Source organism: Astyanax mexicanus, chromosome 16 (assembly GCF_023375975.1).
Source record: "Astyanax mexicanus isolate ESR-SI-001 chromosome 16, AstMex3_surface, whole genome shotgun sequence".
In the NCBI taxonomy this organism is placed as follows: Eukaryota; Metazoa; Chordata; class Actinopteri; order Characiformes; family Acestrorhamphidae; genus Astyanax; species Astyanax mexicanus.
This window is the reverse complement of record NC_064423.1, coordinates 36,861,241-36,888,943: the sequence shown is the minus strand read 5'-3', so window position 1 is coordinate 36,888,943 and position 27,703 is coordinate 36,861,241. Positions and strand designations below refer to the sequence as shown.

At 40.8% G+C, this 27,703-nt stretch overlaps 1 protein-coding gene across 8 annotated transcripts in view; it reads left to right on the top strand.

Moving 5' to 3' along the window:
* LOC103032915 (plectin) overlaps positions 1 to 27,703 on the top strand; it is a 283,581-nt gene that overhangs the window by 235,118 nt on the left and 20,760 nt on the right. For all 8 annotated transcript variants that reach the window (XM_049465597.1, XM_049465593.1, XM_049465595.1 and 5 more), the window contains 13 exons: positions 650 to 871; positions 3,244 to 3,462; positions 5,231 to 5,461; positions 9,216 to 9,338; positions 11,607 to 11,712; positions 14,197 to 14,354; positions 14,599 to 14,845; positions 17,976 to 18,165; positions 20,965 to 21,109; positions 21,300 to 21,467; positions 23,706 to 23,831; positions 24,865 to 25,011; positions 26,843 to 27,010. In XM_049465597.1, the coding sequence (XP_049321554.1) occupies positions 650 to 871; positions 3,244 to 3,462; positions 5,231 to 5,461; positions 9,216 to 9,338; positions 11,607 to 11,712; positions 14,197 to 14,354; positions 14,599 to 14,845; positions 17,976 to 18,165; positions 20,965 to 21,109; positions 21,300 to 21,467; positions 23,706 to 23,831; positions 24,865 to 25,011; positions 26,843 to 27,010 (2,250 nt within the window). The remainder of the gene's footprint in view (positions 1 to 649; positions 872 to 3,243; positions 3,463 to 5,230; positions 5,462 to 9,215; positions 9,339 to 11,606; positions 11,713 to 14,196; positions 14,355 to 14,598; positions 14,846 to 17,975; positions 18,166 to 20,964; positions 21,110 to 21,299; positions 21,468 to 23,705; positions 23,832 to 24,864; positions 25,012 to 26,842; positions 27,011 to 27,703) is intronic.

Here is a 27,703-nt window from a genome sequence, read left to right as displayed (position 1 = left end):
AGTGAAGCAGAGAGAGGTAGAACAAGGTAGATGGTGGTAATGTGAGAAGGAACGAGGTAATTTGAGGTAGAATGATCATGGTGATAGATAGATAGATAGATAGACAGACAGACAGACAGACAGACACTTTATTTATCCCGAAGGAAATTTAGGAGTAGCAAAGAATGTTAGAGGGAGGTACAGAGTGATACAGTGAGGTAAAGAAAACTATAGAGACTGACAGAGTGAGCAAGGTGGAGTCAGGTATTTCAAGGTAGAAGGAGCGTGGTAGTATTAGGTAGAGCTAGAGTGAAGAAAAGAGCAGTAGAGGGAGGTACAGAGTGGTAAAGCGAGGTAAAGAGAATTACAGTGACTAACTTGGAGAGAGAGGTAGAGTGAGCAAGGTAGAACAGTGGCATTTTTTCCACTGAAAACAGGAACGTGATTGATCGATTCTAGGTTTCCATCGTAATTGAGCTAATTGGTTGATTGAGTTAATGACATGTAGAGCCTTCAGTTCAGCTCATAAAGTTCTAACCAATGGGAGAGTTTGTTTAGCTGTATCTACTATAGATACCACAGGATAAGCATAAGCATGCATATTCAGCCATAAATGCATGTTTGTAGTTCTCAGGATTAGTCTGTAATGTCCTGGCCGGCTGTGTTTCAGTGCGAGGGCCATCGGGTGGCGCTGCGCGAGCTTCGTGGGGAGGTGCAGCAGTGGCAGCAGGAGGTGCAGGGCCAGAGGGAGTACCGGGAGGAGGAGGTGCAGAAACTGAGGAAAGAGCTGCAGGAGAACCAGAGTCGCCTCCAGCAGCTCAGAGCCAACCAGGAGCTCCTGCACAGAGAGCTGGAGACGGCCCAGAAACAGCAGAGAGACGCTGAGGACGAGGTGAACCGTCTTACCTGTCTACATTTATTTATTAAGTAATCACTTTAATCCAGACCAGCTTACAACATAAGCTAACAGGGGAAATCAGTGTACAGAGTTCCCAGTAAATCTGATACCCTTAAAATATCCTTCATATCCTGACCTAGTTCAATAAATACAAATGTAGAATACATATAAGCACATCTTGTGCATTCATTAATTATCACATATTAAATATTAGATGTAGAAAAAGGAAATGCCATCAAACTCTTAAAATGCATTGCTGAAGACAGAAAAAAAGTTATTAGAGAAGTGGCTTGGTGTTTAGGAGATTTTTACTCGTGTCCTAAATTCAGTACCAGTAAAAAGTTTTGACACAAATTCTCATTAATATTTGTTCTTTATTTGTACCGTTTTTTTTTCTCTTCTCCGGACTATAAGGCGCACTAAAATCCTTCAATTTTTCCCAAACATTGTCAGTGTGCCTTATGTATGAATTCCACCAGTCAGGAAATAATGACCTGTATAGCCACTCTGGTAAAGTACAGCGTTATATGGGTGAGTTTTCAGTGAAGTTTGTCCAGTACTAAGACTGGGTGCAGCCACATTAGTAAAGGAAATCCAGTTAACAAAAGCTCACTACCTCTAGAACTCCTTTAAGACAGCTGGAGAACCATTTCAAGTTTAACATCATGAAGCCGACTGAAAGAATCAGCCAAGAGTGGGCAAAGTTGGTAGGGGGGGCGGGCGGGCGTAAACATGAGGTGACCACATGGCTGAACACGTGCTTGTACACATGCTTTTTAGCAGCGGCAGCTTGTCCAAAGCTGTGCACCTCAGTTTTGTTCAGATATTTCCAGTTATAGCTAAATTCACGATTTTAATCCTATAAAAATTCTCTTATTTACCCTTTAAAAAGCCATTTAAATGCTTGATTATTGTTGGTTTGCCGTTTTCTTTGGGTTTTGAGTGCTCAGCTGACTCTAAAGCTGACTCAGCTCTCGATCGATCTGGATCTCTTTCGCGAGACAGTGGGTGGGACTGGGGCTGGTGACATCACGGGTCCTGCATTGTTTAATATGATACATCGTCGAAAACAAAGACAATGCAATGTCAAATTTTTCCAGTATTCATGCAGCCCTAGTCCAATCTTTGGACTGGTACTGTACATAATGCCACACTCAGGAATCAGAGCAAATTTTACAGAAATGAGAATTTCTCCCAGAAAATTATTGCAATTACATGTTTTGTTATACACATCTTTATTTACTTGTGTGTATTGCAACAGCACAAAAAAAACAGCAAAAAGGAGAAAAATGTATATAATTGTGTGCAAAACTCCAAAAAATGGGCCCTCAAATTTAAATTAATATTTAGTTACACATGCTTTGTAAAAAAATAAATGCCATCAACAAGCTTCGTCCGCCCCTCAACTGGAACTTTGGACAACTCTTCTTCTGCAAACGGCTCCAGGTCTTCCAACAGCAATTTTAAGATCTCTCCACAGCTGTTCAATGGGATTTAGACTCAGACTCAACCTTTTTACTGCTATTGTTCAGTTCCATATTCTATTTAAAAATAATCTTTACATTCACCACTTTAGGCTATTTTGTATGTTGACTTTTCTAGAAGCTCCAGTTACAAAGTCAAACCTGAAAAGGCTGCTACCACTGTTTTTGCCCATGTTAAATATTTTTGTTCATTCTGTTCTGTTGAGTATGTTGTATAGTTTCATAAACCACATAAGTAAACCCTTTAAACATAAATGAACAGCTAAGTCAACGCAGCTGCACACCTGGTCTTCAACCAGCCAAAACGGACACGTCACTTCACTGAGCTCCATTGGCTACTAGTGGCTGTTCGTATTAAATTCAAATCTCTTACAATTGCCTACAAGGTGATGACAGAACAGGCTCCTTCTTACATGCACTGACTCCTGGCAGTCAATGTCGCCTCGCTTTGCCAAACATTCACACAAAGCAATCCAGACTGTTCTCATACAGAGTTCCCCAATCACTCACTATCTTTAATAAACTCCTGAAGACAGAGCTCTTCTAACCTAATTTCCTTCTTCCCTATATATATATATATATATATATATATATATATATATATATATATATATATTTTTTTTTTTTTTATATATATAACCTTGATCTTCTATTACTCTATGTTCATCATTATTGTAAGTCGCTTTGGACCAAAGGGCCTGCCAAATGTAATGTAAAAGTTGAAGCAGCTGTGTGTTGTAATTAGCTATTTTGTATACTCCTGTTGTTCCATTAATAAACTTGAGAAATAAACTGACCACGAGGTAGAAACTTTGCAAAATTGTTTTGATAAGCTTCAGTGAGTTGTATTGAATGTGTTGTGTTGTCTTACATCATCCTCAGGTCACTCGTCTGCGTGGTCAGGACTCGGAGCGAGTCCGGCTGAAGGCTGATCTGCTGGATGCTCAGAAAGTGGCCTCGGATGCTGAGACCAGGCTTCAGGCCATCAGTGACTCTGTGGAGCTCTACAGAAACAAGTTTCAGGCCTGCCTGAACAAAGTAGCACAACTGGAGAGTACAGTGCATGGCCAGGAGGAGGACCTGAAGGAAGCCAGGGCTCAGGTCAGCCTCTTACCCTCGATAGGTCTTGTAGTATTACATACGCATTATTATAACACTAAAATATAGAATATACCGTATTTTTCTTACAGGAAGGTGCACTTAAAATCCTTAATTATTTTTTTTAATTCGTCAGTGCAACTTATGTATGAATTTCACCAATTAAACACCAGCTTAAAACCAGCAATAAAGCCACTCTGCTGAAGTACAGTGTTATACAGGAGTTTCAGTTTAGTTCTCCAGCAGTATTAGCATTAGCTGCTAACCGCACTATGCGCTAGCTCTTTGGCCATTCAGACGTGAGTATTATCTGCCTTTAGACTGCTTCTATCCTCGGCTATTACTTCTGGAGCAGCTTTAGCATTACCTGCTAGTGGTTAGCAACTAATGCTAATGCTCCAGCTTTAGTGGAAATCTGGAAATCTAATCTTACTGTAAATAAAGTTAAACTCTTTACTCACCCATATAAACAGTTTTTAGGAGAGAAATCTGTGTAGATTACCATCCAGCACTCGTTTGCCTTGTCTGCCTTGCCTGATTTATTATTTTTTTCAAGGCAATTGTTAATCTTTTGTTTTCTTATCTTAGCTTAGCTTAACATAGCTTTTACTGCTGAATTAGAAGGTGAATTAAAAAATGGCGACACCCCTGTTCCTTACTAGTGTCACATAATGCTCATTATAATGCCTTATAGTGCGAAATATACAATATACATAACAACATACACTATGCATACACTGTCTCACTGTTCCAATATACAACCACATGGACATGCCAAAAGTTACCCTTTTACTTCTGTATAAGTTGTGAGATGTTACCTTGTGGGTGAGGTTTAACATTTCCCAGCCGTATGGGAGTTTGGAGTGAGGCCAGTGTCCAAAGTTGTGCAAACTTTTAACATTTCTCCATCCACAGTGTCACGTGTGTCACGTCCAATCAAAAGTCTTATTCAAATTTTTTTTTCTTCCTACATTGTAAATTAATTCTGAAGTGATCCATACTAAGAAAGAACACATAAGAAATCATATAGTAACTTAAAAACATTAATTGGCTCTTATCTGAGGTGCTTTTAACTTTCCTGGGACAGTCCTGATGAGAGCCAGTTTCATCATAATGTTTTTGGTGGTCTTTGCGTTTGCAGTTGAACATACTTCTTAAAATCTTTTGGACTGACTGACCTCCATTTCTTAAAGTATTTTTTTAATTATTTAGTTAAGTAGTTTTTGCCATAATAAACATTAGAATATTACTAAAACAGGATTATTCACTGTATAACAACTATACCTCACAAAGCTGTCATTTAAGCAAGATGTGCTACTTTGAATTATGTAAAATATAAAACAGATTGTGGTTTGTTTAACATCTTTGTTTGCTAAGTAAGTGCATATGCTTTTCTTCATAGTTTGGATGACTTTGGTATTAATCTACAATGCAGAAAAAAGCACTGAAATTAAGGTGTGTCCAAACTTACTTTTGTCTAAAATTGTCAATGTGAAAATATAAGTGAAATAGACCACACACACATCTCACAACTTAGTGCAGCGTTATTTAATTTCCATGGGACATGGCAAAAATCATGGGACACAATACTAATTCATGTCCCATTGACTTTTAATATGTCAGTGAAAATTGACTGTACTTAAAGCATCTCCAGAACCCTTAGAGATACACACATACAGATACACATATATTAGAACACCATAGACTTACACCACAGACTTACTAACCTGTGTATTTGTGTGTGTATCTGTGTGTATGTGTGTGTGGTCAGGCAGCAGAGCGTGAGGAGCAGGTGCTGCGTCTGCAGGAGGAGGCTGCAGCTCTGCGCAGTGATGTGAAGGCACGCTGTGCTCAGTTGGAGAGTGGAGACGAGGCCCTGGCGCTGCTGAGCCAGAGACTGAGAGACACTCAGAGGGAGCTGGAGCTCAGCAGGGCTCACGTACAGGAGTGTGAGCTGGTCATCAGCACCCTGCGGGACAACACCACAGCCCTGCGCAGACAGGTCAGCCGCAGACACACCCAGCAGACAACACTAACAGCTAACATTTTGAGACAGTCTGCGGTTTTAGTTATGTTTCTTTATATATGAAAGAATAAACTAGCACCTATGCTATAGAATCGACCCCCTGCTAAAGGTATGACCCCTTAAAAATCCTCCCAGTCAGTGTAGCGTTCATCAGTTAAATGTTCTGACCCTTTGAGTCTAGACTTAAAAATAGAAAAATTACGTGTAAAGCCATATTGTTCCATTTTTTCCATCTGAAACTCAGGAACAATAAAAAAAAAAAAACTATTTTTTTTTTCTTCATGGCCATCAGCGTAGATACAGCCTGAAAAAAATTAAGAGACCACTTCAGTTTCTGAATCAGTTTCTCTGATTTTGCTATTTATAGGTTTATGTTTGAGTAAAATGAACATTGTTGTTTTATTCTATAAACTACAGACAACATTTCTCCCAAATTCCAAATAAAAATATTCTCATTCAGAGCATTTATTTGCAGAAAATGACAAATGGCTGAAATAACAAAAAAGATGGAGAGCTTTCAGACCTCAAACAATGCAAATAAAACAAGTTCATATTCATAAAGCTTTAATAGTTCAGAAATCAATATTTGGTGGAATAACCCTGTGTGGTTTTTAATCACAGTTTTCATGCATCTTGGCATGTTCTCCTCCACCAGTCTTACACACTGCTTTTGGATAACTTTATGCCACTCCTGGTGCAAAAAGTCAGGCAGTTCAGTTTGATTTTCCTCTTGGTTATATACCAGAGGTTTTCATAGATAGTTGGTGGGGTGTAAGATAACAATGAGCATTGTGATGCACCTTACAATGGGCCCCTTGAGGTTTGACAGTATAAATAAATGTGTATAGATTGATAGATAGATACTTTATTGATTCCAGAGGGAAATTCTAGACATCTAGTACCAGATATCCTTCTTTTGCAAGTTCTGTGTGCTATGTATAAGATTAAATTATACAGATAAAGACGCAGATACAATATAAACTATATTATTAGTAGTATAAGAGTCCTTTAGTGTCTGTGTAATGGAGAATCACTATTTGGCAAATAGTCATTTATATTTGTGTTGTAATAGAATTTTTTTACCATTACTAAACTTCTTAATAAATTATTTATAAATTCTTTAGAAAGGAGCCTTATTTTAAAGTGCTACCCAAAATTTTGTTGCAACTGTGACGATGTGCAGCATTGTTAAACTTGCATGTATTAAACCCTGTTAGTGATTTACCAAGTGTTTTACCACCTCAGCCTGCTGTGTTAACAGCACAGGAATGCAGCACCAGCTCGCTGCCCTTTAGATACATGAGAGAGGGTTAGCACTGGATACATCACTGAGTGTTCTCTCTGTTCCTATTGATTCGGGTCAGGACTCCCACACTGAAAGTAATGTGATGACAGAGGATTTGCAGGTGAGCACTGATGGTCACTCCTGAGGGATTCTGGGAGTTGGAGTTCTTATTGATTTGTCGTTGTTTGAGAGGCTCTGGATTACCCGTGCCGCTCTTTGAGACTCAGAGATTGATGTTTAAGTGAGGCTGAAGGAGTTGTAGTGATTTTCCTGCACATGTGCGGACGTGGTGGGAGGCTGTGGCTCTGTTTGTGGCAGGTGTAAAGTGGAAAGCCTTGCTGCTCTGGCATTGTCTTGTTGGAATAATGGCCAGTGGTCACAGCGGTGTGGGGACAGGTCGGTCTGTACCCTGCTGTGCCGCAGTTGGGTAGCTGCTACATCTCCAGCAGGGCCCCTAAAACATCCTGCACCTCTTACATCTGTTCTGTGTTCCTCCTCAGCGCTTCTGCCAGGGTCTTCACTCCATTAGCGGACCCCCAGCCTCTCACTCACACTCATGCTTTATTGATCCTGCTGTCTTCAGTCAGGCTCGCACAGAAGTACACACCATGAGATGTTTGTAAAGTTACATTTAACCAGGAATGTCTGTGGTATCTACAGCTGTGAGCAGTGACGTTCATATAGGAGCACTTTCTAGATATGTAATTACAGACTCTAGTCTTGTGTCTGTTTCTCTGTATACCATATATTTCACACTATAAGGCGTACTTATAATGTTTAAATAGTCAGTGCACCTTTTAATCTGGTGCGGCTTAGGTATGAATTCTACCAGTCAGGTATTAAAAGGAGCAGTAAAGGCACTCTGCTGAAGTACAGCTCTATACAGGAGTTTTAGTTTAGTTCTCCAGCACAGAGGCTGGAGAAGCATTAGCATTAGCCGCTAAACGCTGTTCCCCCATTCAGAGGAGAATATATCGTCCTGTAGCCTGCTGCTAACCCCGGCTAGCACTGCTGGAGCAGCATTAGCATTACCCGTGCTAAGCACTAGCTCTTTCCCGATTCAGAAGTGAGTATTATCAGCCTGTAGCCTACTGCTGAATCAGCATTAGCATTACCCACAAACCTCGTTAAGTGCTTACTGTAAATAAACATTAGTGCTTTATTCACCCAAATTAACAGATTACAGGAGAGAAATCTGTGTAGATTAACATCCAGTGCTTGTGTTTTTTTTTTGTTTTTTTTTTAACTTAACTTAGCTTCTGAATTAGAAGGAATACATGGTGACACCCCTGTTCTTTACTAGTGTCACATAATGCGCCTTATAATTCTGTGCACCTTGTGTATTAAAACAGACCAGAAAATAGATGTTTATGGATAGTGCGCCTTATAATCCAGTGCTCCTTATAGTGCAAAAAATATGGTACCTGATATGGCTGAGAACATCTATGTACACTTTAAACGTGTAGCCTACAGAGAGAGACAGAGAGAAAGAAAGGGAGATAGGCGAAGATCTAATGAGCCGATCACTCTGACCGTATTTTGAAACAATGTGGTCCATCAGTAAGAACGCTCAATCTGTCTTCATCTCACTTAGAAGATGTCTCTCGTTCTGAATCTCTCTCCCTCTTTTTTTTCCTCTTTCACACTTGGTGTCTTCTTCTCTGTCTCGGCTTCTCACAACAGAGGCATCAAACAATGGGGCGTAATGAAAGCGGGCCACTGACAGATATATTATCTTCATAAAGCCGGAGCCCATTTGGGAGCGTTTCATATGCACAGGAGCTCGGCGAAGTCCTGACTAAGCACGCAGAGAGGCAGGCGAGATTATTCCAGACACCGACGCCTCGCACCCATTTATCTCAGAGAGACGGGGGAACTTTACTGGCATTAGCAAACACCTCACACCCGGGAGAGATAAAGACAAACAGCACGCTCGACTGCAGAGTCCATTTAACTGGGTTTGTTTGTGGTTTAGGAAAAGATCTCTGTTGATCGTGGAAATACACAACGTAAACAGACATGCCTGAAATCATGGGACAGGAGGAACTAGGATATCACTTGGATGGTCCATTATAGATGCCTCACAGCTGACATTCAACTAAAATTAAACTGAATATCTATTAAATGCGACTGAACTCTCAGCTGCATGATTCTTAATGCTGATGCTGAATGCTAACCTTAGCCCTAACCTTAAATCAAACCTTAGCATAACCCTAAAAATAAAAGGTTATAGGTTTAGCGTTAGGTGTTGGGTAACACTCAATAGAGAATCAATTGCATTTAATTAAGAGTTAAGTTTAGTTGAATGGTAATTCCATATTAATGCATTTACACAATTTGTTTATAGAGCAATGAACTTTCAATTATTACAAATAGGCAGGCCCAAGTGCATCCCTTTGAATTGCTTTCCTAAACTACTTTTTGTGTGTGTGTGTGTGTGTTTAGGTGGAGGAGCAGGAGGAGGCTCTGGTGAAGCTGCAGTCTGATTATTCAGTATACAGAGCCACTCACATTCACTCTGACTCAGACTACCAATCTCAGCTGTCCCACATCCGGGAACTGGAAGAGGTAAACACAAAATTCACAGATTGTCCAATATCAACATAACCTGCCTTTTATGATCACAGCATTGTTGTTAAAATTGCCCTTTTGTCAAAGTTTTAGAACAAAGTTTTTAGGATATATTTGCCATTTAGGCTCTTCAGGTCCATTAATTAACCTGAATTTTGTACAAAATTCAGTGAAGTTAAATAATATGAAAGCAAACTGCCATGGCTTTTAAAGAAAGAAGTCATTGGTTAGTTGCTAGAACAAATGGTGGTACTGCACTCTCTACTGCAGCATTTACACACTTACACACTCTTCAACTATCAAAAAAGTATTTTCTTTAGAGAAATTACAGATGAAGTCAGAGAGCGGTGAGTACTGTTGCCTGCACTTTAAGAAGACTCTTGGAAACTGGAGAAAACTGCTACAGGAAGACGTCTGGCTGACCCACATGGAAACAGCTTTAACCTTTAGCTCAGAATAACATGATTGGAATAAGTCTCAGTTTCAGCAGGGAAGAGAAGAGTTAGAGGTCTAACAGGTGAAGTGCAGTAAAAATATCATTGTGTGTATATATATATATATATATATATATATATATATATATATATATATACACTATAAACAAACCAAAACACTCTAATGAACTGTGCAACAGAGGTAACTCTTGCTGTACCTTTCCTAGAGCGGTCCTGATGAGAGCCAGTTTTATCATATAATTTTTGATGGTCCTTAATTATTTTTCGATTGTAGCTTGCCATAAAAGGGTGAACACATTTGTGACATTCAGGATATAAAAAATGGTTAAGCTGGAAAATCTGTTTCTGTGTAGTCTAAAGTATAAAAAAAAAAACACGAAAAAGAAGAGTTATAAGTCATGAGACACCAGAAGGTCTAAAAAATATTGATTCACATACCATGTTTAAGTGTCTCTGTGGTTCTGAAAAATGCACAATTACAAACAGATAGACGATTGAGTAACTGTCGATATTGCCTTCTCTGATGGGCGTCTGCCAGGGGCGACGTGCAGACGTCTGCCTCGCCGTAGCTCCACCCAGACAGGCCTGGCCCGGCTCAGTGGGCACCTTTGTGACTAATTGTTTGTTATGGCAGCGCGGCGGCCAGCCGTTGAGCTTTAATGGACTGTAGTGGAGCGATCCATCAGGCTGTCGAGCCGGCCGAGCGTCAGCTGAAGTGGCGGCCTGTCAGTCCGGCTCTACGTTAGCGTAGCCGTTGATTTAGTGCCCCCTTCTCCCGCCACCGCCAGCCCTTCCCCAACAGATTGATTACCCGTTGGCCACGTTGACAGTGCCCGCCATCTTCCAGCAACCTTTTAGTTGCGTTTTATAGATGGTTAGAGCACCTCGTTTGGCTATTTATACATCTGTAAGTGGCCATGAAATATAGATTTGTCTTGACGGGTGTCAGTGCCCGAGCGTGGAGGACCATTATTTTAATGGGCGGAAATGAGGGGGTTAGGCACCAGCTTCAGCCCCTAACGTGCCCGCCGTCTCGGTGTGTTTTTTTTTTTTTTTTTGTGCTTGCGCTTTTTATTTAACACTTAATATGACTGGATATTAATTCACAGGTGACCCACCTCCCTTTGTCTTTTTCTTTTTTCTTCTTAAATCATCAATAGTAGTAAAAGCACTGTTCTGTGGGTCTGTGGGTGGTACAGGTTTAAATGGAACAGACTGACGGCGACAGGTTATGCACACCTTTTAACGTCTCGCCTGACCTGTCAGCTGCTGAGAGTAGCACACACACACACACAGTTAAACCTATATACATGCTTCAGGTAGGTGTGATTGTAGTGGTTGGTAATTAAGAGATGGCACCCACATGCTTCTTCACCCCGTGCCTGCTTTTGTGGGACGGTTAATGCCGCCGATGAACGGGTTGGCAGATTGGAGGTGGCACCTGTCAGGAAACAGCTGCATATATGCATGGGACACGTCCCCGGTTGTGCGTGTGCGGCGGATGCTAAATGAGGCTGGAGAGGGAGCGTGGAGGGAGAGGGAGCGGCAGGTGGAGAGATGGCCTGAGGGCCAGAGATGGTGAGGGGGAACGGGGGGTTTTCACTCTTCAGGTGGGCCTCCACAGTGCCTGGGGCAGCTCTGCTCCTCCCCCGAGGCACAGTCACAGATGTGTGACAGGTGTGTGACAGCTGTATATGTGTGAGTGTGAGAGAGAGAGAATATTCTTATGTGTGCGTATGCATCTTTCTGTGTGTGTGTGTGTGTGTGTGTGTGTGTGTGTGTGTGTGTGTGTGTGTGTGTGTTTCCCCAGGCGCTGTCCCACTCTCTGGAGCGCTGTGGTCAGGGGGCCCGCGTGCTGGAGAAGCTCAAAGAGGAAGCAAGCCGGCAGCGGCAGCTCAAAGACAGCAGCCTGGCGGGTGAGTGTGTGTGAATGAAGCTGCCGCACTCACTCACTCTCGTCTGTCGCTCCGTCTCGCTCACTTTTCTCACACTGATTTTAATCAGCTCACATAGAACATTTTCCAAACGCTTAGTTCAGAAGCATGAGCTCCCGAGCCCTTCGTCTGTTTCATATGGATGTTGAATCGGAGAATGAGAGTTATTATTGGACGTGATGTGGTGCTTGTTTGTGTGTGTGTGTAAAGCGGGGGGGGGACTTTGTAAAGTGTTTCTTACAAGATCTAAGTTTCAAACATTGTTGTGTGGACTTTTCCATATTTTCTTATACACTATATAGACAAACGTTTCGGGACACATGTTCTTCCGCTCATTTATATATATATATATATATATATATATATATATATATATATATATATATATATATATATATAGTAAATAGTCTGCCAAAAGGTTTCTGGAGCCTCCTTTCAATTACTGTACAGTAGAGTTTTCCCCAATAAACTTATCCTTTTACTTTAACAATTTCTAAAACGTCTTGGTGTGTTTGGTCAACACCAGCAAGACTGACCTTCTGTTCATCCCAGGAACAACAGGTCTTTACCACAATCTTTCCATCTCTTTTGATCTTCTTTACTCCATTGGCCGAAGCACAAAGCCTTGACTTTAGTAATGGATTATCAGTTATCATTCTCGAGCCATGTTGCAAACCTGTATAACATCTGAAGAATGTTGTCATCTCAAAACATGACTACTGCAACTCTCTACTGGCTGGTCTTCCACTGCGAGCCACCCTGCAATTAGTTCAGAATCAGCAGTAGCACGACTCTTCAGTCTTCAAGCTTCAGTCATGTGACTCCTTTGCTGCGTTCCCTCCACTGTCCGCATCAAATTCAAAACCCTAACTCTGGCCTACAAAGCCAGAAACAGACCAGCTCTTTCCTACTTGATGGCAAAGATGGTCAAAGCCCAATTTGTACCAAGAAATCTTAGAGCACTAGGCTCGGCTTAAACCACCATCTATCAGTATAACCAACAGAAAACAAACATCTCGACTCTTCTCTGTGCTGGAGGACCAAGGTGGTGGAATGAACTTCCACTGGGTGTCAGAACAGCACTGAGAGTCATTACGATCTTCAATTGCCAACTAAAGACTCATCTTTTCAAAGAGTTCCTAAACTACAAAGAAAAAAAATCATAGAATTCTAAGCATTATCAAATCTTTGAGTATCTCTAGATCCTAGTCTCTACAAACTAGCTATGCATACTTTGAAATAAGCAACAGCAGTAAGCACTGTTGTAAGTCACTATGGATAAGGGAATTGCTAAATACCTTGTAATGTCTGGGCCGGTGGAAGAATGCTTCCTGGGACACGAGATGCTAATGGGTGGATAGCTACTTGCCCTGTCCTCCATAGGGAGACAGCCAGTACAGGATAATGGAGACCTATTCATTGGACAACACTGAAGATATGACACTTTGATATAATGTAAAGTAGTCAGTGTACAGCTTGGTATAAAAAAGGTCGCACACTCTAATATTTGGTTGTACCCCCTTTAGTTTTGATTGCAGCACACATTCACTGTGACATTGTTTCGATAAGCTTTTGCAATGTCACAAGATTTTTTTTCAATCTAGATCTTTGATTTTAATTGATGATGGTAGAGTCTGACCACTGTACAAAGCAGCTCTTCTCCAGCACATCCCAAAGATTCTCAATGAGGTTAAGGTCTGGACTCCGTGGTGAACTCTCTCTCAATCCATGTGTGAAAATGATGATCTCATGCTCCCTGAACTCTTTCACAATTCCAGCCCAGTGAATCCTGGCATTGTCATCTTAGAATATAAAGAAAAAATCCATTGATGGAATAACCTGGTCTATATTCAGTATATTCAGGTAGTCAGCTGACCTCATTCTTTCAGCACATACTGTTGCTCATCCTAGACCTGCAGACCAACTGCAGCATCAACCAACCCCACATCATTTACTTACTTAAATCCAGGCAGTGTATTATCACATGTTCTATAAAGGCTAATATATAAGGAGGACCCATCCTCCTCTGTTCAGACAACTTATTAATGTTAAAAAGTTAAAGGTAAAAATCATTATACAGTACATCCACACAGGTCTAATATATTCTGGTGACTAGCCACAACAGCAGTGGAAGCAGTTAGAAAATTCCTAGTTAGAGTTCATATAAACTTGGATGTAATCTGTTGTTGAGAGTGAGCAACTAATCATATACAGGTGGCAGAAACTGGATGGTGGGCTGCTGACTGGCAGCTTCAACTGCAACGACTGGTTAAAATCAAGCTATAAAGTAGCTAAATGCATTTATTGAAAGGGGTGCCACAAACCTTGAGCAGGTTGGACATAGAGCGTATCAATCCAGTATCCAACGGTATATTCTAAACTATTATTATTATGTGTCTGTATTATGATCTGAACTGTATATTTGCTGTAACATGCCCTGTGTGTGTGTGTGTGTGTGCTGGACAGAGTTGCAGAGGCTGCAGGATCTGGTGAGGCAGCTCCAGGCAGACGCTGCGTGTGCGGCCCAGAGCAGGCAGGCAGAGGTGGACGCTCTGGAGCAGAGGGCAGCTGGACTGGAGGAGGAGCTAGAGGCAGCTCGTAGGCAGTGTGCCCAGAAAGAGCAGGTGAACACACACATAAACACACACACACACAGCCTCACATACACAGTCAGACACACACACTCTTCCAGGCTGCCCACGGCTTGCACGCATGCAGTGCCATAATCTGCTTGAAGGTTTTGATAAGTTCAGTAAGTCTTGCCCTTTTCCTCCACCGTTTAAGCCAAATAGACTCATGTTGTTGTTGTTTTTTCTCCCCGCCCCCTACTCATCTGACCCCACCCTGCCCCCTGCTCCGCTCTCGCAGGCCATACAGAAGCGAGATGCGCTCCTGCGGCGCTCCGAGGCTGACCTGGTGCAGGCCCGGGACAAGATGCGCAGCCGGGCGGCGGAGGCGGAGAGGCAGGCCACCACAGTGCAGGCCCTGGAGGCAGACCTGCGCAGCAGCAGGAAAGAGAGGAGGCAGAAGGAGAACGAGTGCGCCAGCCTCAAAACACAGCTGCTCCAGCTGCGCGACGAGCTGAAGGAGGCCCACAGCAGCTGCAGAGAGAGCGGTGAGAGCGGGGAACACTATTTAATTCAATTCAGTTCTATTCAGATTCATTTATTCAAAGATGTTTTTTACAACAAATGTTGTCACAAAGCAGATTTACAGAGTAAGCAAAGTGGCAAGGAACAAGTCCCTCACAATAAAAGGTAATACAGTATATTATATGAATGTTTAGCAATGTTTTGAAAATGTGTGCAATAATAGTGGTTAGCATCACAACATTATTAGAATGTTTCTTCCATTATGTTCCAAATTTACACATAATCTAACTGTATGAAATATCCCCAATCATTATTATTACATGCAATATGGAATTACTTAATAGACAAGGTCAGACAATCATGACTAGTTGTCCAATTGTACATACTGCTCTTAGTCCAGCCTGACAATTCTGTGATACTCCTCAAACTATTAAACACATTTTAGTAGACTGCCCTGTACGTTTTACCACCAGAAATAACTTTTATAGGTTAACAAATATGAAAGAACTGTTTGAAAAAAAATTCACCAGCTAACATACTTCATTTTCTGGAAGTCCTTCATATGAAGACACTGATTTAAGTCTATGATGCTCACATCACGAACATTGTCAGTGCCATAAAATAGCCAACAAACCAGAATATGTTTTATATTAGATATAGATTCTTCAAAGTAGCACCTCTTGCTAAGATCTTGAGGTAGTGTCACCTGGAATTCAGGCTTTTAGTTAACAGCTGTGCTGAACTCATCAAGAGTTACTTGAATTACTTACATTTCTTGTCTCTTAATGTGTTTAATAGCATCAGTTGTAAAGTTGTGAAGAGGTAGAGTTACAGGTATACAGTGAATAGTGAATATTTGAGTAATGTTCTAATCCAGATTGTGAGCGGCAAGAGCTACTCAACTAAGTAAAAAATATAAAAAAAACTTTGAGATGATTTGTCAATCTGAAACATTTCAAGAACTTTGAAAGTATCCTCAAGTGCAGTCACAAAGATCATCAAAAACGTTATGATGAAACTGGCTCTCATCAGAGTTACCAGCCTCAGAAACAGAATGTTAACAGCAAGTTAACAGCACCACAGATAAGAGCACCTAAATGCTTCACAGAGTATTTTGGTTTGTTTAACACTTTTAAGCTACTACATGATTCCTTATGTGTTCCTCCATAGTCTGGATAGCTTCAGTATTCATTTGCATTGTAGAAAAAAATTATAAAAACTTTGAATGAGAAGGTGTGTCCAAACTCTTACCTGTTACTGTGTTGTGATACTTTAAGCAAGAGAATTTAAGCACGAAAATTTGTTTAAATCTAATTTTAGTAAAACTGTCATGTCATATAAAAATGCACTATAATATTTATAAAATGTGAGTAAAAGAAAAGTTCACTTTTCATACAGTCAGAACCGTGGGACCTAATAGCAGAGTACAACACTGCTATCTAGTGGGTGGAGGTTTAAACACAACACAAAATGAACCACTGTATGTCAGCAATCTATACATAAAAAAAAACTAAATATCATAATATTTCAATATATCAATATTTTCTTACACCCCTAGTTAACACTGAAAAATATCTAGTAATATATTAAAGGTATGTAAAGCTGTTTATCTAAGCAGTCAGAGTTAATTTGTTTAAAAGTGAATTGTCTGTGAGTTGTGTGAGAGTGTTTGAGTGAGTACAGAAGTGACTGGTCTTGTCTTTGGTGGCAGGAGAGCCTGCAGGGCCGGCTTTAATAAGTGAAGGGAGACCGTCACGGTTTGCATGTGGCTGCTGCAGTCTTAGTGGCTTTTCTGGAATAAAACAGCCCATCAGTTCAGAGCCTCAGGCCATGTGAGAGACACACACTCACACACACATATTCTCATATGCACACTAAAACACTAAGTAACCTGGGCAAGATGGCGATGGGCACTGGCACAGTTGTAGAAGTGTTTAATGGGCACAAACCGGCACAGTTACGAGCTTAGTGGGAGTTACTGTTCGCTTTTAATGGCTCATTTGTAGAAACACAAACTCTGTATGAATCAATATGAATAATATGCTGGATGCTTAATAAGCTTGTTCATTTTGTTTCTGTTTTATACTGCTGGAATTATTCAATACTGGCTCAGGCCAGCCAATGCATTAAGACTGTATTAGGCCCTGTACTGGAACAATGCCTTATCTAGAATTTTAATCTAACAAGCACAGCTGTATTCTGTATTTTGTAAAGACATATTTTGTAAAATCTTATTTGATTATTAATTTTATCTTAATTTATTTCTGATTTTAGTACTACATATGATTTGGTTGCTGTTTATTTACACATTTACCTGTTATTTACACATTAACAAAGTCATATAGAAGAAGAAAACCTTTACACACTGAAGCTTCTGAAATATATAATCATCAAATACTTAATTGGGAAAACCCATACACATTTAATCAGAAGATACAGGATAAAAATGAGGTAAAATCTCTGAATTTAAGTGTGTGGCTTGGTTGTTGCTCTAGTTTAAAGCCCTGGCTGTTCATTTAAAGTCCAATATTTGCAAGTACTAAAACATAGACATATCTCAGATCAGTGATAAATAGGGGTGTGAAAACGTGACTGTATTTCTTGTGCAGCTTAATCCTGTCTCGCAGGAAGAAAAAAAAAACAGGAATTTTTAGGAGGGATCTGGCAACACGGTAACAATGGCGGCGAGTTCTTGTAAATCCAGTACCGTGTCTTGTCTCGTCTTGTAAGATGAGTGTCTCGTCACACCCCTAGTGATGAAATCTGGTTTAAAAGAAATAAACATGATTATAATGTTTGGTTTAATAATGCACAAATATATCTATTTTCCAGTTTGTTATGGCTGCTGCACTTGCACAGGTCTCCATATTGAAGCGGTGCTCCCCTCCAGTAGCATCACTGCCCTCCTCTGCGTAACCAACAACCAGAATGTCTGTTTATGTTTAAGGGGAGAACTTTATCCATCTCTGGCTGGGTTGTACATTTCCAGAATTGCACAGCACAACAATCTTTATGGTCATGTTATCATGAAATATGATGGCAAAAATAGTTCCACTCAAGATTTACAGTGTAAAGTGTTTAAATGCGTGCTTTGAATGGTTTAATGATGTAAAATAATTGTGTGTATGTTTGTGTGTGTGTGTGTGTTATTAGCTCAGGAGCTGGCGCGGCAGGAGGAAAAGGTGCTGCTGCTGGAAGGAGGGCAGCAGCGGGCACAGGAGGAGCTGGCAGAGCGGGTGGCTGAGGTGGTGAGGGCAGAGCAGAGTCAGAGGAGACTGCAGGCTGAACTCAGGAGACTCCAGCAGAGACTGGACACTACAGAACAGGAGCTTCAGGACGGCAGGTAAACATCAAACACACAGGTGAATCGTTTTCAACTATAGCACTGTCCACTGTGGGTGAAAATGCCTTCTGTGACACATTCCTGCTACACATGTGACACTGTGGTTCGAGAAATGCCAAATGCTTGTAAAACTTAACTCCATTTCCCATTCTTCACTTGTAATATTATGTTGTTATGAAATCAATATATCAGTAGTGCTCACAGTGGTCCAGTGGTCTAATTGCACTGCCACTATAAATGGGAGATCACTGGTTCCAATCCTCGTCATGTAGCTTGTTATCAGCTGCCGGAGGCCTGAGAGAGCACAATTTGCCTTGTTCTCTCTGGGTGGGTACAGTAGATGGTGCTCTTTTCACTCATCACTCCTAGGGTGATGTGGACTCAGCACAAGGCTGCGTCTGTGAGCTGATGTATCAGAACCGAGTCGCTGCCGCTTCTCACCGGTGTGATTGTAAAGCATGCTTGAGTTTCTAGAAAGGCCCTTTGGGAATGTAACTACACTTAAACAATTATTTATTCAAGAAATAATGACTTAATGCCTTGCTTCCCACAATGTCTCCTAATTTAGAAGTCAGTGTAACGTTGCCACGGTATGGACAGCTCACTGCTCTTAGCGTTTAGCTGTGTTGGCATTAGTGGTTAGCATTTTATTCCAATAAATAGAAGGCTAGATTACTAACCTTTGATTCAGACATGACTGAAAGACATCCTGCCTCAGAATCTTCAGAATTTGTATGTTTCAGACACAGTTGTAGTCATCTCTTAGACTTCTCCCACTCTCAGCCAGCCAACAAGCCCACCAGGAGCTGCTGGATCCATATTTCAGCTCACTGCAGCACAGATTTCAGTCAGACACCCCAACACCTCGTCCGAGTGACCCGACAGACGTGCAGAGTTTCTGTGTTTGGAAGTGCTGCAGCTCCTCAGTGTATCACTCTCACTTCCACACACATGCAGTCACTCCAGCAGCAAGTGTTCCTCCTGCGTGTCTAATGGTTCAGCGAGTGGTTTTTGGCTCCGTGTCCCAGGAGTGTGATCTCACCCCCCTTTCTCCTTCCTGGAAGTCGGGACGCACGCAGGTCGTGTGAGATCAGATGTTTAAACGGCGGCGAGAAGAGCGTCTTAACCAGCACCTTGCCAAAGGTCTCTTGTTCAGTCAGCCGTCGGGGCCACCGCTAAGCGCCGCCATCCGCCTGCCAATACGCATTACGGGAGATTTAGTAATTAAGTGATAGGCCGAGGACTAAATTGGGTGTTTGTGGGCCGCGGAGACACCGCGAGGTCCCTGCAGCCATGCAGATAGGGGATTCTAATTGCCAGGGATATTGATCACCCCGCCGAGGGTGCGCTGGGGGATTTCGCCGGAGATCGATTAGCTGTTACTGTGGCCAGCTTGTCAATGGCGAGAGAGGAAGCGAGAGGCGGAGGGGCGAACGAGGCTCACAGCTCACTTTCCCCCCTCAACCACCTACACCGAGAGTGACACAGCACCTCCTAATGTAACCACCTCACCACCCACAGACTCGTTACTACCTCTCTCTCTCTCTCTCTCTGTCTTTCTCACTCACTACTCTCCTTCTCTGTTCTCCTCTTCTTACTCTCTATGAAACTCTCTTTTTCCCTTGCTCTCTCTTTTACTCTCCTTCACTATTTTCCTCTTTATTCTCATCTATTTTCTAACTCTCTCTATCCAACTTTTTTGTATTTTTCATACTGTATATTCTCACTCATTCACTGCCTCTCTCTCTCTCTCTCTCTTGCTGTCTCTCTTTCACTTTTTTTCTTTTTCTTCTATATTCCCCCTCCCCATTTTTTTTAACTCTATGAAACTCTCATTTTTTCCACTTTATATTTATTCTATCTCTATCTCTATTTTCCTCTTCTCTATTCCCCTTTATATTCATCTCTTTTTAACTCTCTCTATCTAACACTTTTTCTCTCTCTGTCTCACTTTATATTTCTCTCTCTCTTGCTCTTGCTCTTTCTCCATTCCCCTCTATATCCATCTCTTTTCTAACTCTCTATCAAACTCTTTTTATCTCATTTCATATTTTCTTTCTCTCTCTTTTTCCTCTCCTTCTTTATTTTCCTCTATATAATTTTTTATTTCTAACTTTATCAAAGTAATTTTGTCTCTCTCATACTTTGTATTCTCTATCTCTCACTCCCTCTTTCTCGCTTCCTCTCTCTCGCTCCCTCTCTCTCTCTCGCTCCCTTTACTCTCTCATTCCCTCCTCTAACTTCAAATTGGATTACCTTTATAGGCCTGAATAAAAAAAAGTTAATAGTATGTACTGTATTACCTTAAGGAACAGCTTGGGAATGCCCATACCTGTATAAGTTGTGAGAAGTTATCTTGTGTGAATGAGGTTGGTTGAACACTGGCCAGCGTGCATATGACATGAATTATGATAGTTGGAGTGAGGCCTGATAGTGGTTGCTGACAGATGTGTGGGAATTTAACATTCCTTGATCCACAGTGTTACATGTGCACCATTTAAAGCCCTGCAGCATTGAGCTGTGGAGCAGTGGAAGTGAGTTCTCTGGAATGATGTTGCAGCTCCATCCAGTACTTTTGGATGGGATGAGGTGGGAGCTGGGGATGAGATTTAGGATAATGTAAAACCAGACCTTGCTGACACTCTTGTGTTGCTGAATGCCATCAGTTCCTCACAGCAGTGCTCAAAAATATAGTAGTAACTCTTTTTAATTCCCCTGATTTTAGAAGAAACAATGAATAAGGAGCTGTTCCAATCTTTTTATAAGAATAATCTAAACAATGTTGGTGATGTGCTGCAGGTTTTTACTGGAGCAGCTGAAGGGGGAGGCCAGCAGCAGCAAGAAAGCTCAGCTGGAGGCCCAGCAGGAGAGCACATGGCTGCGGCAGGAGCTCCAGGAGGAGCTCAGCAGCAGCAGAGAGGCGCTGGCACGGCTGCAGGAGCAGGTAAGAGCAGCCAGCCGGCTTCAGCGATGCTGCTCGGGTGGAACACGGCTTTAAATGGCCAGCTTATCAAGCAAGACGCTCAACAGAGCCATCTGGGAGGTCATGATCCGCTGTATCGATCAGTATTGATTGGTGTTAGCAGTATGTTAGTGGCTGAGGAACACTGTGTAAAGATGTGTGTGTGTTTCAGCTGAAAGAGCAGGCAGAAGCCGCTCAGGCTCTGCAGACAGAGCTGGCACTGGAGCAGACCAGGCAAAAGGAACAGCTGAACTGGGTTCAGAGCATCAGTCAGAGAGAGAGCAGCCTGGAGGTGGAGAAAGATCAGCTCAGGACTGAACTGGAAACAGCAAGAAAACAGGTACACATACACTTCAGTAAAATAATAAGAGAGCACTTAAGAATTATGATTTTCTTTTTTTTGCCAAATTGAAAACCTCTGGAATATACTCAAGAGGAAGATGTATGATCACAAACCATCAAACCAAACTGAACTGCTTGAATTTTTACACCAGGAGTAAAGGCATAAATGTAAGACTGCTGAAGGAGAACATGCCAAGATGCATGAAAACTGTGATTAAAAACCAGGGTTATTCCACCAAATATTGATTTCTAAACTCTTAAACCTTTATGAATATGAACTTGCTTTCTTTGCATTATTTGAGGTCTGAAAGCTCTACATATTTTTAATTTTTTTCCCCATTTCAGCCATTTTTCATTTTCTGCAAATAAATGCTCTAAATGATATGTTAATTTGTGAGAAATGTTGTGTGTAGTTGATAGAATAAAACAACAATGTTAATTTTACTCAAACAGATACCTATAAATAGCAAAATCAGAGAAACTGATTCAGAAACTGAAGTGATCTCTAATGTTTTTCCCAGAGCTGCATATACACATGCTGACACTGATATTATATGTGGATGTGGTTAGAATAATCATTATTTAGACCATTATTTTAGACCTTTTTTTGGCAGAAATGAACACCATGTTCTCCAGACCAAAGACTGTCATCAGAAACAATTTTATAGTGTATATGCCTTTAAGACAACGTCTTTTCCAGGGGCCCCTCATGCGTTTCTTTTTAACAAGCCAATGCAAAATCACATGCTGCATAACTGCAAACTGTGTTTTTCTTATTTACGTTTTCTGACCTGGAATTGTGGGTGAACCATAAAATGTGGCTATATTGATGTACAGTATTTTTTTGTATTTTTCAAAAAAAAAAAAAAAAAAAGAAAAAGTGAGGAGTGCATAAGGGAATCTAAAGGAGCACTGCTGAAAATATCGTATTTTTTGGACTATAAGGGGCACTGTATTATAAGGTGCATTAATTGACACTAGTAAGGATGCTACATTGAAGTTAGCAAGTGTGTCGCCATGTTTCCCTTCTAATGGGGAAGCTGGGGAAAGCGCCTAAGTAAACAAAACTGTAATTCTTAAAAAAAAAAAAAAAAATTCTCTCCTGAAAACTGTTTATGTGGGTGAGTAAAGCTATTTCATTTTTTTTTTACAGTAAGCTTAGATTTCCAATATTTTGTGTAAGGGTGAGTTTTCAGTAAAATATCCTCTAGCACTAAGGCTGGGGGTGCAGCAGCATTAGCATTAGCTGCCCAATAGCAATAGACTGAGGAACCCTGAGTGTTCCGGTAACCCAGGGTGCTATCAGTTAGCGGTTTATCCCGCGTAGCTTGTTTTAACATGACAAACATGCAATCCACAGTCCAATATACTCACCTCTGAACGGCAAAAGAGATAGTGCTAATGCTGCTGCACCTAGCCTTAGTGCTGGAGAAACTTCACTGAAAACTCACCCTTATATAACTGTACTTCAGGTGTGGCTTTACAGCTCCTTAAAACATAACTGGTAGAATTCATACATAAGGCGCACCGGATTATAAGGCGATTTTTGGGAAAATTTAAGAATTTTTAAATCCGAAAAGTACGGTAATATTCATGAGCAGCTTAAATCTAATCAGATGTACTATAGAGATTAATACATAGCGTTAACAGCAGTGTTGAGTGCTTATCAGTTTGTAGGGATTCAACTGTTCCACTTTGCTACCCTTCCGTTGTTCCCCCTCGAGCACTTCTCCCCCAAATCAATTAGTTCCCCTAAAAAACATAGTAATCATTTCCAAATCTCACTAAATAATTTGTTGAACGTGACCCGGATCTGTACAGATCATGAAGAGATGGGATTTTTCTGTAGTTTTATGTAATTTTTTATTCTGTATTAATTTCAGCATGAAGCGCAGCGGTCGCTGGACTGTTCATCTGTCTGAGAATTAAATCTAAACACATTCCATATCTCGAAAAAAGTTTAATAGATCTGATGCAAAAGTTTCTCGCTCAATTACAGTGAGAAGTTAATCTCCCTAATCCCGGTTTAATATCTGCCATGCATAAAGGAGCTATCTCTCATCTGCCCACCCATCTGAGCTAATCTGCCAGCAGTGCCCTCCATCTTCCTGCTCTTGTCGGCTTTATCTAGCGCTTTGATGCTCCTGCTGTTACACCTGATGGAGGTTTCTGATATGACCTGTGTGTGATTGTCAGCTGTCTGTCTGTGTGTCATGCTGTGTGTGTATATGTGTAGCTGAGCGAGCTGCAGAGCGCCACCCTGAGGCTGCAGGAGGCAGACGCAGGCGTGCAGGCCGAGCTGCAGCAGTGCAGACGAGAGCTGGAGAGCCGAGACGCTCGCATAGAGAAGCTCAGCCAGGAGGTCAGGGTCCTCTTGAGCACTTTTCAGAAACTTTAATGCAATAAGTTGCTCAGATTCCACGCTTATCTGAAGTGCACTTTGTAGAGTTATGTGTGTGCTTTTAGAGACTGGAAACATTCCATTCAATTTTACATAATCATTTCTTTTGAAAACTTGCTTTCCTGTGTTTGTTTATTTTTATTATTTTATTTATTTAGATTTTCTGATCAGGGCTATTTTGATGTCTTGTAAAGTTATTTTAAGTTAAAGAACCACTAAACCCTTAACCATATTTTTTCCATTATTAGATTTCATATACACTTTTATACATTTTATATGCATTTTTTAATTATTAATATATCCAAATTTTCTCCTCAATATGGAAATACTGTTACCCAACTCCCTATCTCACTGGTAATGCTCCCAACACTAGAAGGATGAAGACCAGCACATGCCTCCTCTGATACATGCAAAATCAGAGCAGCATCACCCCAGCTCTGATACATCAGCTAAGAGACGCCTGTGCTGAACAGAATCATAAGGGGCGAGAGCGCCACCTACTGTACCCACCCAGAGAGAGCATGGCCAATTGTGTTCTCTCAGACTCCGGCTGCTGATTTAAAGCATCATGACCCAGGATTCAGACTCATGATGCTTGGAACATAGTGACAGCACTTTAGTCTGATGGTCCACTTGGTATTATTTGGCGTTATGTAGCATTTTTACCTTTAAATAACAGACTTGTATCATTTTAATTCTATATTGGCTTGCACTAGAATTTAGTCTAGTCTTGGACTGCACAGCACTCTGAATGGAGATTTTCCATTGATATGAAAGTATATTCTAAGACTTGGCTTAATGACCTGACCCCATATGTCAACATGCTTGTTGGCGGACAACCTTCCTTATATAATAAATGTGTTCTGCTTGTTTAAGTTTAGCACAGACATGCAAATGCACACACAATCAGCTTGTCCAGTCCCTTTAGCGAAGAAGTATTGTCAATATAATAGCAGATAAACTTGAGTATAACAGTCTGTGTGTGTGTGTTCAGTTGGCTGAGCGCAGTCGGGAGGTGCCGCGACTGCAGCAGCGTCTGCTCCAGCAGACTGAAGAGAAGACGGCCCTGCAGGAGACGATCTCGCAGTTGACCACAGAGCTGCAGAAACTGCACAGTGAGAGCAGACTGTCTCAGGATGAGGTAAGACTACTCCCCCACCAGTCAAACATACAGAGAAATGTTTATTTTTTACATTGTAAATTAATATTGAAGACTATATTAAAGCTATACAGGAACATGTGCAGAATTATTCTGTAAATAACGAGTGTTAAATAAACCAGAATATGTTTTATACTTCAGATTCTTCTAAGTATCACTTTTATCTTTGAGGACAGATCTGCACACTCTTGGTATTTTAATCTCAGTTTCTTCATGAGGAAGAGTCACCTGGAATAGTTTTCTCATAGTTTTCTCAGCGTCTTGAAGGAAGGAGTTTCTGGAGGTGCTGAACAATAGTTGCTGCTTTTCCTTCATGTTGTGAAGCTCCAGCTCATCCCAATTAAACCACCTCAAATCACCATCTCAGTTCATCAGGTTTAGATCAAAAGATTAATGTGGAAGACTTACCCGTTTATTTATTTATTTATTTATTTTTTATACTTTCCCTTAACTGTTTTTAACATTGTCTTTAATATTAATCTATTCAAGGTGTGTCCAATCATCAAAACCCCCCACAAACATACTGTCTGTAATTTGACCATAATTTCTTGATTTGGATTAAGTTGAAAAAGGCCAAAAAAAATCTGTCAAATAAAAAAAAAAAAAATCCAAATGTTTGTGGACGACCCTTCTAATAAGTGCATTGGGCAATATGGGTATACAGCCCCCAGCATTAAGACATGGAGCAGTGGAATTGCGTCCTCTCGAATGATTGGGCTCCATTCAGGACTTTTGGATAAGGTAAATTGGGGAGTTAGCGATGAGGATAGGTGGTAATCATCCAACAGCCTGATCTCACTATAACTAATGTTGCTGAATGCAATCAAATACTTAGAGCAGTGCTCCAATTCTAGTACAAACTCTCTGGACAGTAGAGACAGTTACCGAAAAAAAAGCAGTATTTTAATATAATTGAATTCAGAAACAATGACTTAGCAGGTGTCCCAACACTTTTGTGTGTGTAACAGCTGTGTTTCTTCACTTAACCTGCTCGCTCACTCAACTCAACACACACACACACACACACACACACACACCACAGCACTTTAATTGCCTTTGCCTTTTTCATTGCATTAATTGGCTCTCCTCCTCTGCGTTAAATGTGCTCCAGGCTTATGTAAAGGTCATTGTGGTGATGTGAGACATTCTCAATGTTCTCCTACGCTCTCTCTCTTTCTCTCTCTCTCTCTCTCTCTCTCTCTCTCTTTCTCTCATTCACACACACACACACACACACTCACACTAAAACACACACACACACACACACACACCTGGCTATGACTCCATTATCTCTTTCATTTCATTTAAATCAGCACTGGCACATGCTTATGTAAGAGTCATCTTCCAGTGTGAGATGAGAATAAGGTGAAATTGGTATTCGTTAAATTGCCCATTACATGCAATTTGTAATCAGTACAGATAGTATTGTTATATACTGTTATATTATTGGTAAGGAACCAATCTAAACAATAGAACACAAGTAGAAAGTGTGTAATTGTATTGCTAAAATCACATTTTTATTATAGCCTCAAAAACAGTGAATTTATACACCATATTGTCATTGTCCAAAAAAAATATATCTCCAAAATGGCAACTTTACAGAAAAGAGAGAAAACCTTCTTAATTTTCAATGAAAGTCAATGTAAAACGAGTTTATTTCAGGTCATTTTGGAGTATTTCTGTTGGTCCATTAATCAAGAAATTTAGACACAGTGTAAGGAACAGTTTCTTTAAATCACAATTTAAACAGTGTTTAAATTATGTAGTAAACAAAAAAAAAAGGCCTCTTCATGTGTTGATTGTCGTCCTACAGGCTCGAACGTTTGAGGGTCGTCTGTCGGAGTTGAGCGCTCAGCTGTCACGCTCTCAGCTGTGGGGTCAGCAGCAGCTAGCTGCCCTGCAGTCCAGAGAGGAGGAGGTAGTGGTCCTGAAGGTGGAGATGGCTTCCCTGAGAGAGAACTACCACTCTAAAGTGGCTCAGGTCACCTATACACTATACACATCTCTGAAATGTTCTTCTTAAGGTTAGAATTCGGAGATGCTGGGCTAAAATTGGTAGTAATGTTTTCACAGTGATGTGCAGCGCCTTTCTCATGCCAAATATAGTGCAACAGTAGTTCAATCCTTGTCATCTGTCCACAAAACTTGTTACTAGTACCATAGTGGATAGTCATGTGTTCTTTCGCAAACTTTAGGTGTGCAGCAATGTTCCTTCGTTGTTTAAGGTTTTACAGACTGTAGACTCATTAATACAGATGTAATACTGTACCAATGGTGCCGTCAAGTCTTTGTCTGTATCTCTGGTTGTTTTTTGACCTCATTGATGAGTATCTATTGTGCTCTTGGGCTAATTTTGACTGGGCACCAACTTCTCGGCATAGTTTCCTCCACTGTCTCCATTTGTAGATTGTTTGTCTTACTTTGACTTTGTAACTGTTTCCAAGTTTATGTAAATCAACTATTTTTAATCATAGAGCCTTAAATAAGTAGTGTGATTGCAGCATGCAATCACAGTATTGTTCCTCTTAAGTCTATTCTTCTTCTTCTTATTATTATTATTATTCCTCTGGATTTATGTCCGGTTAACTAGTGCCGCAATTTTCGAGATATCGACTTCGTTCAAAAGACAAAACTGGTATCCTTATCGGGAATGGAGTGCTTGTATACAGCTTTC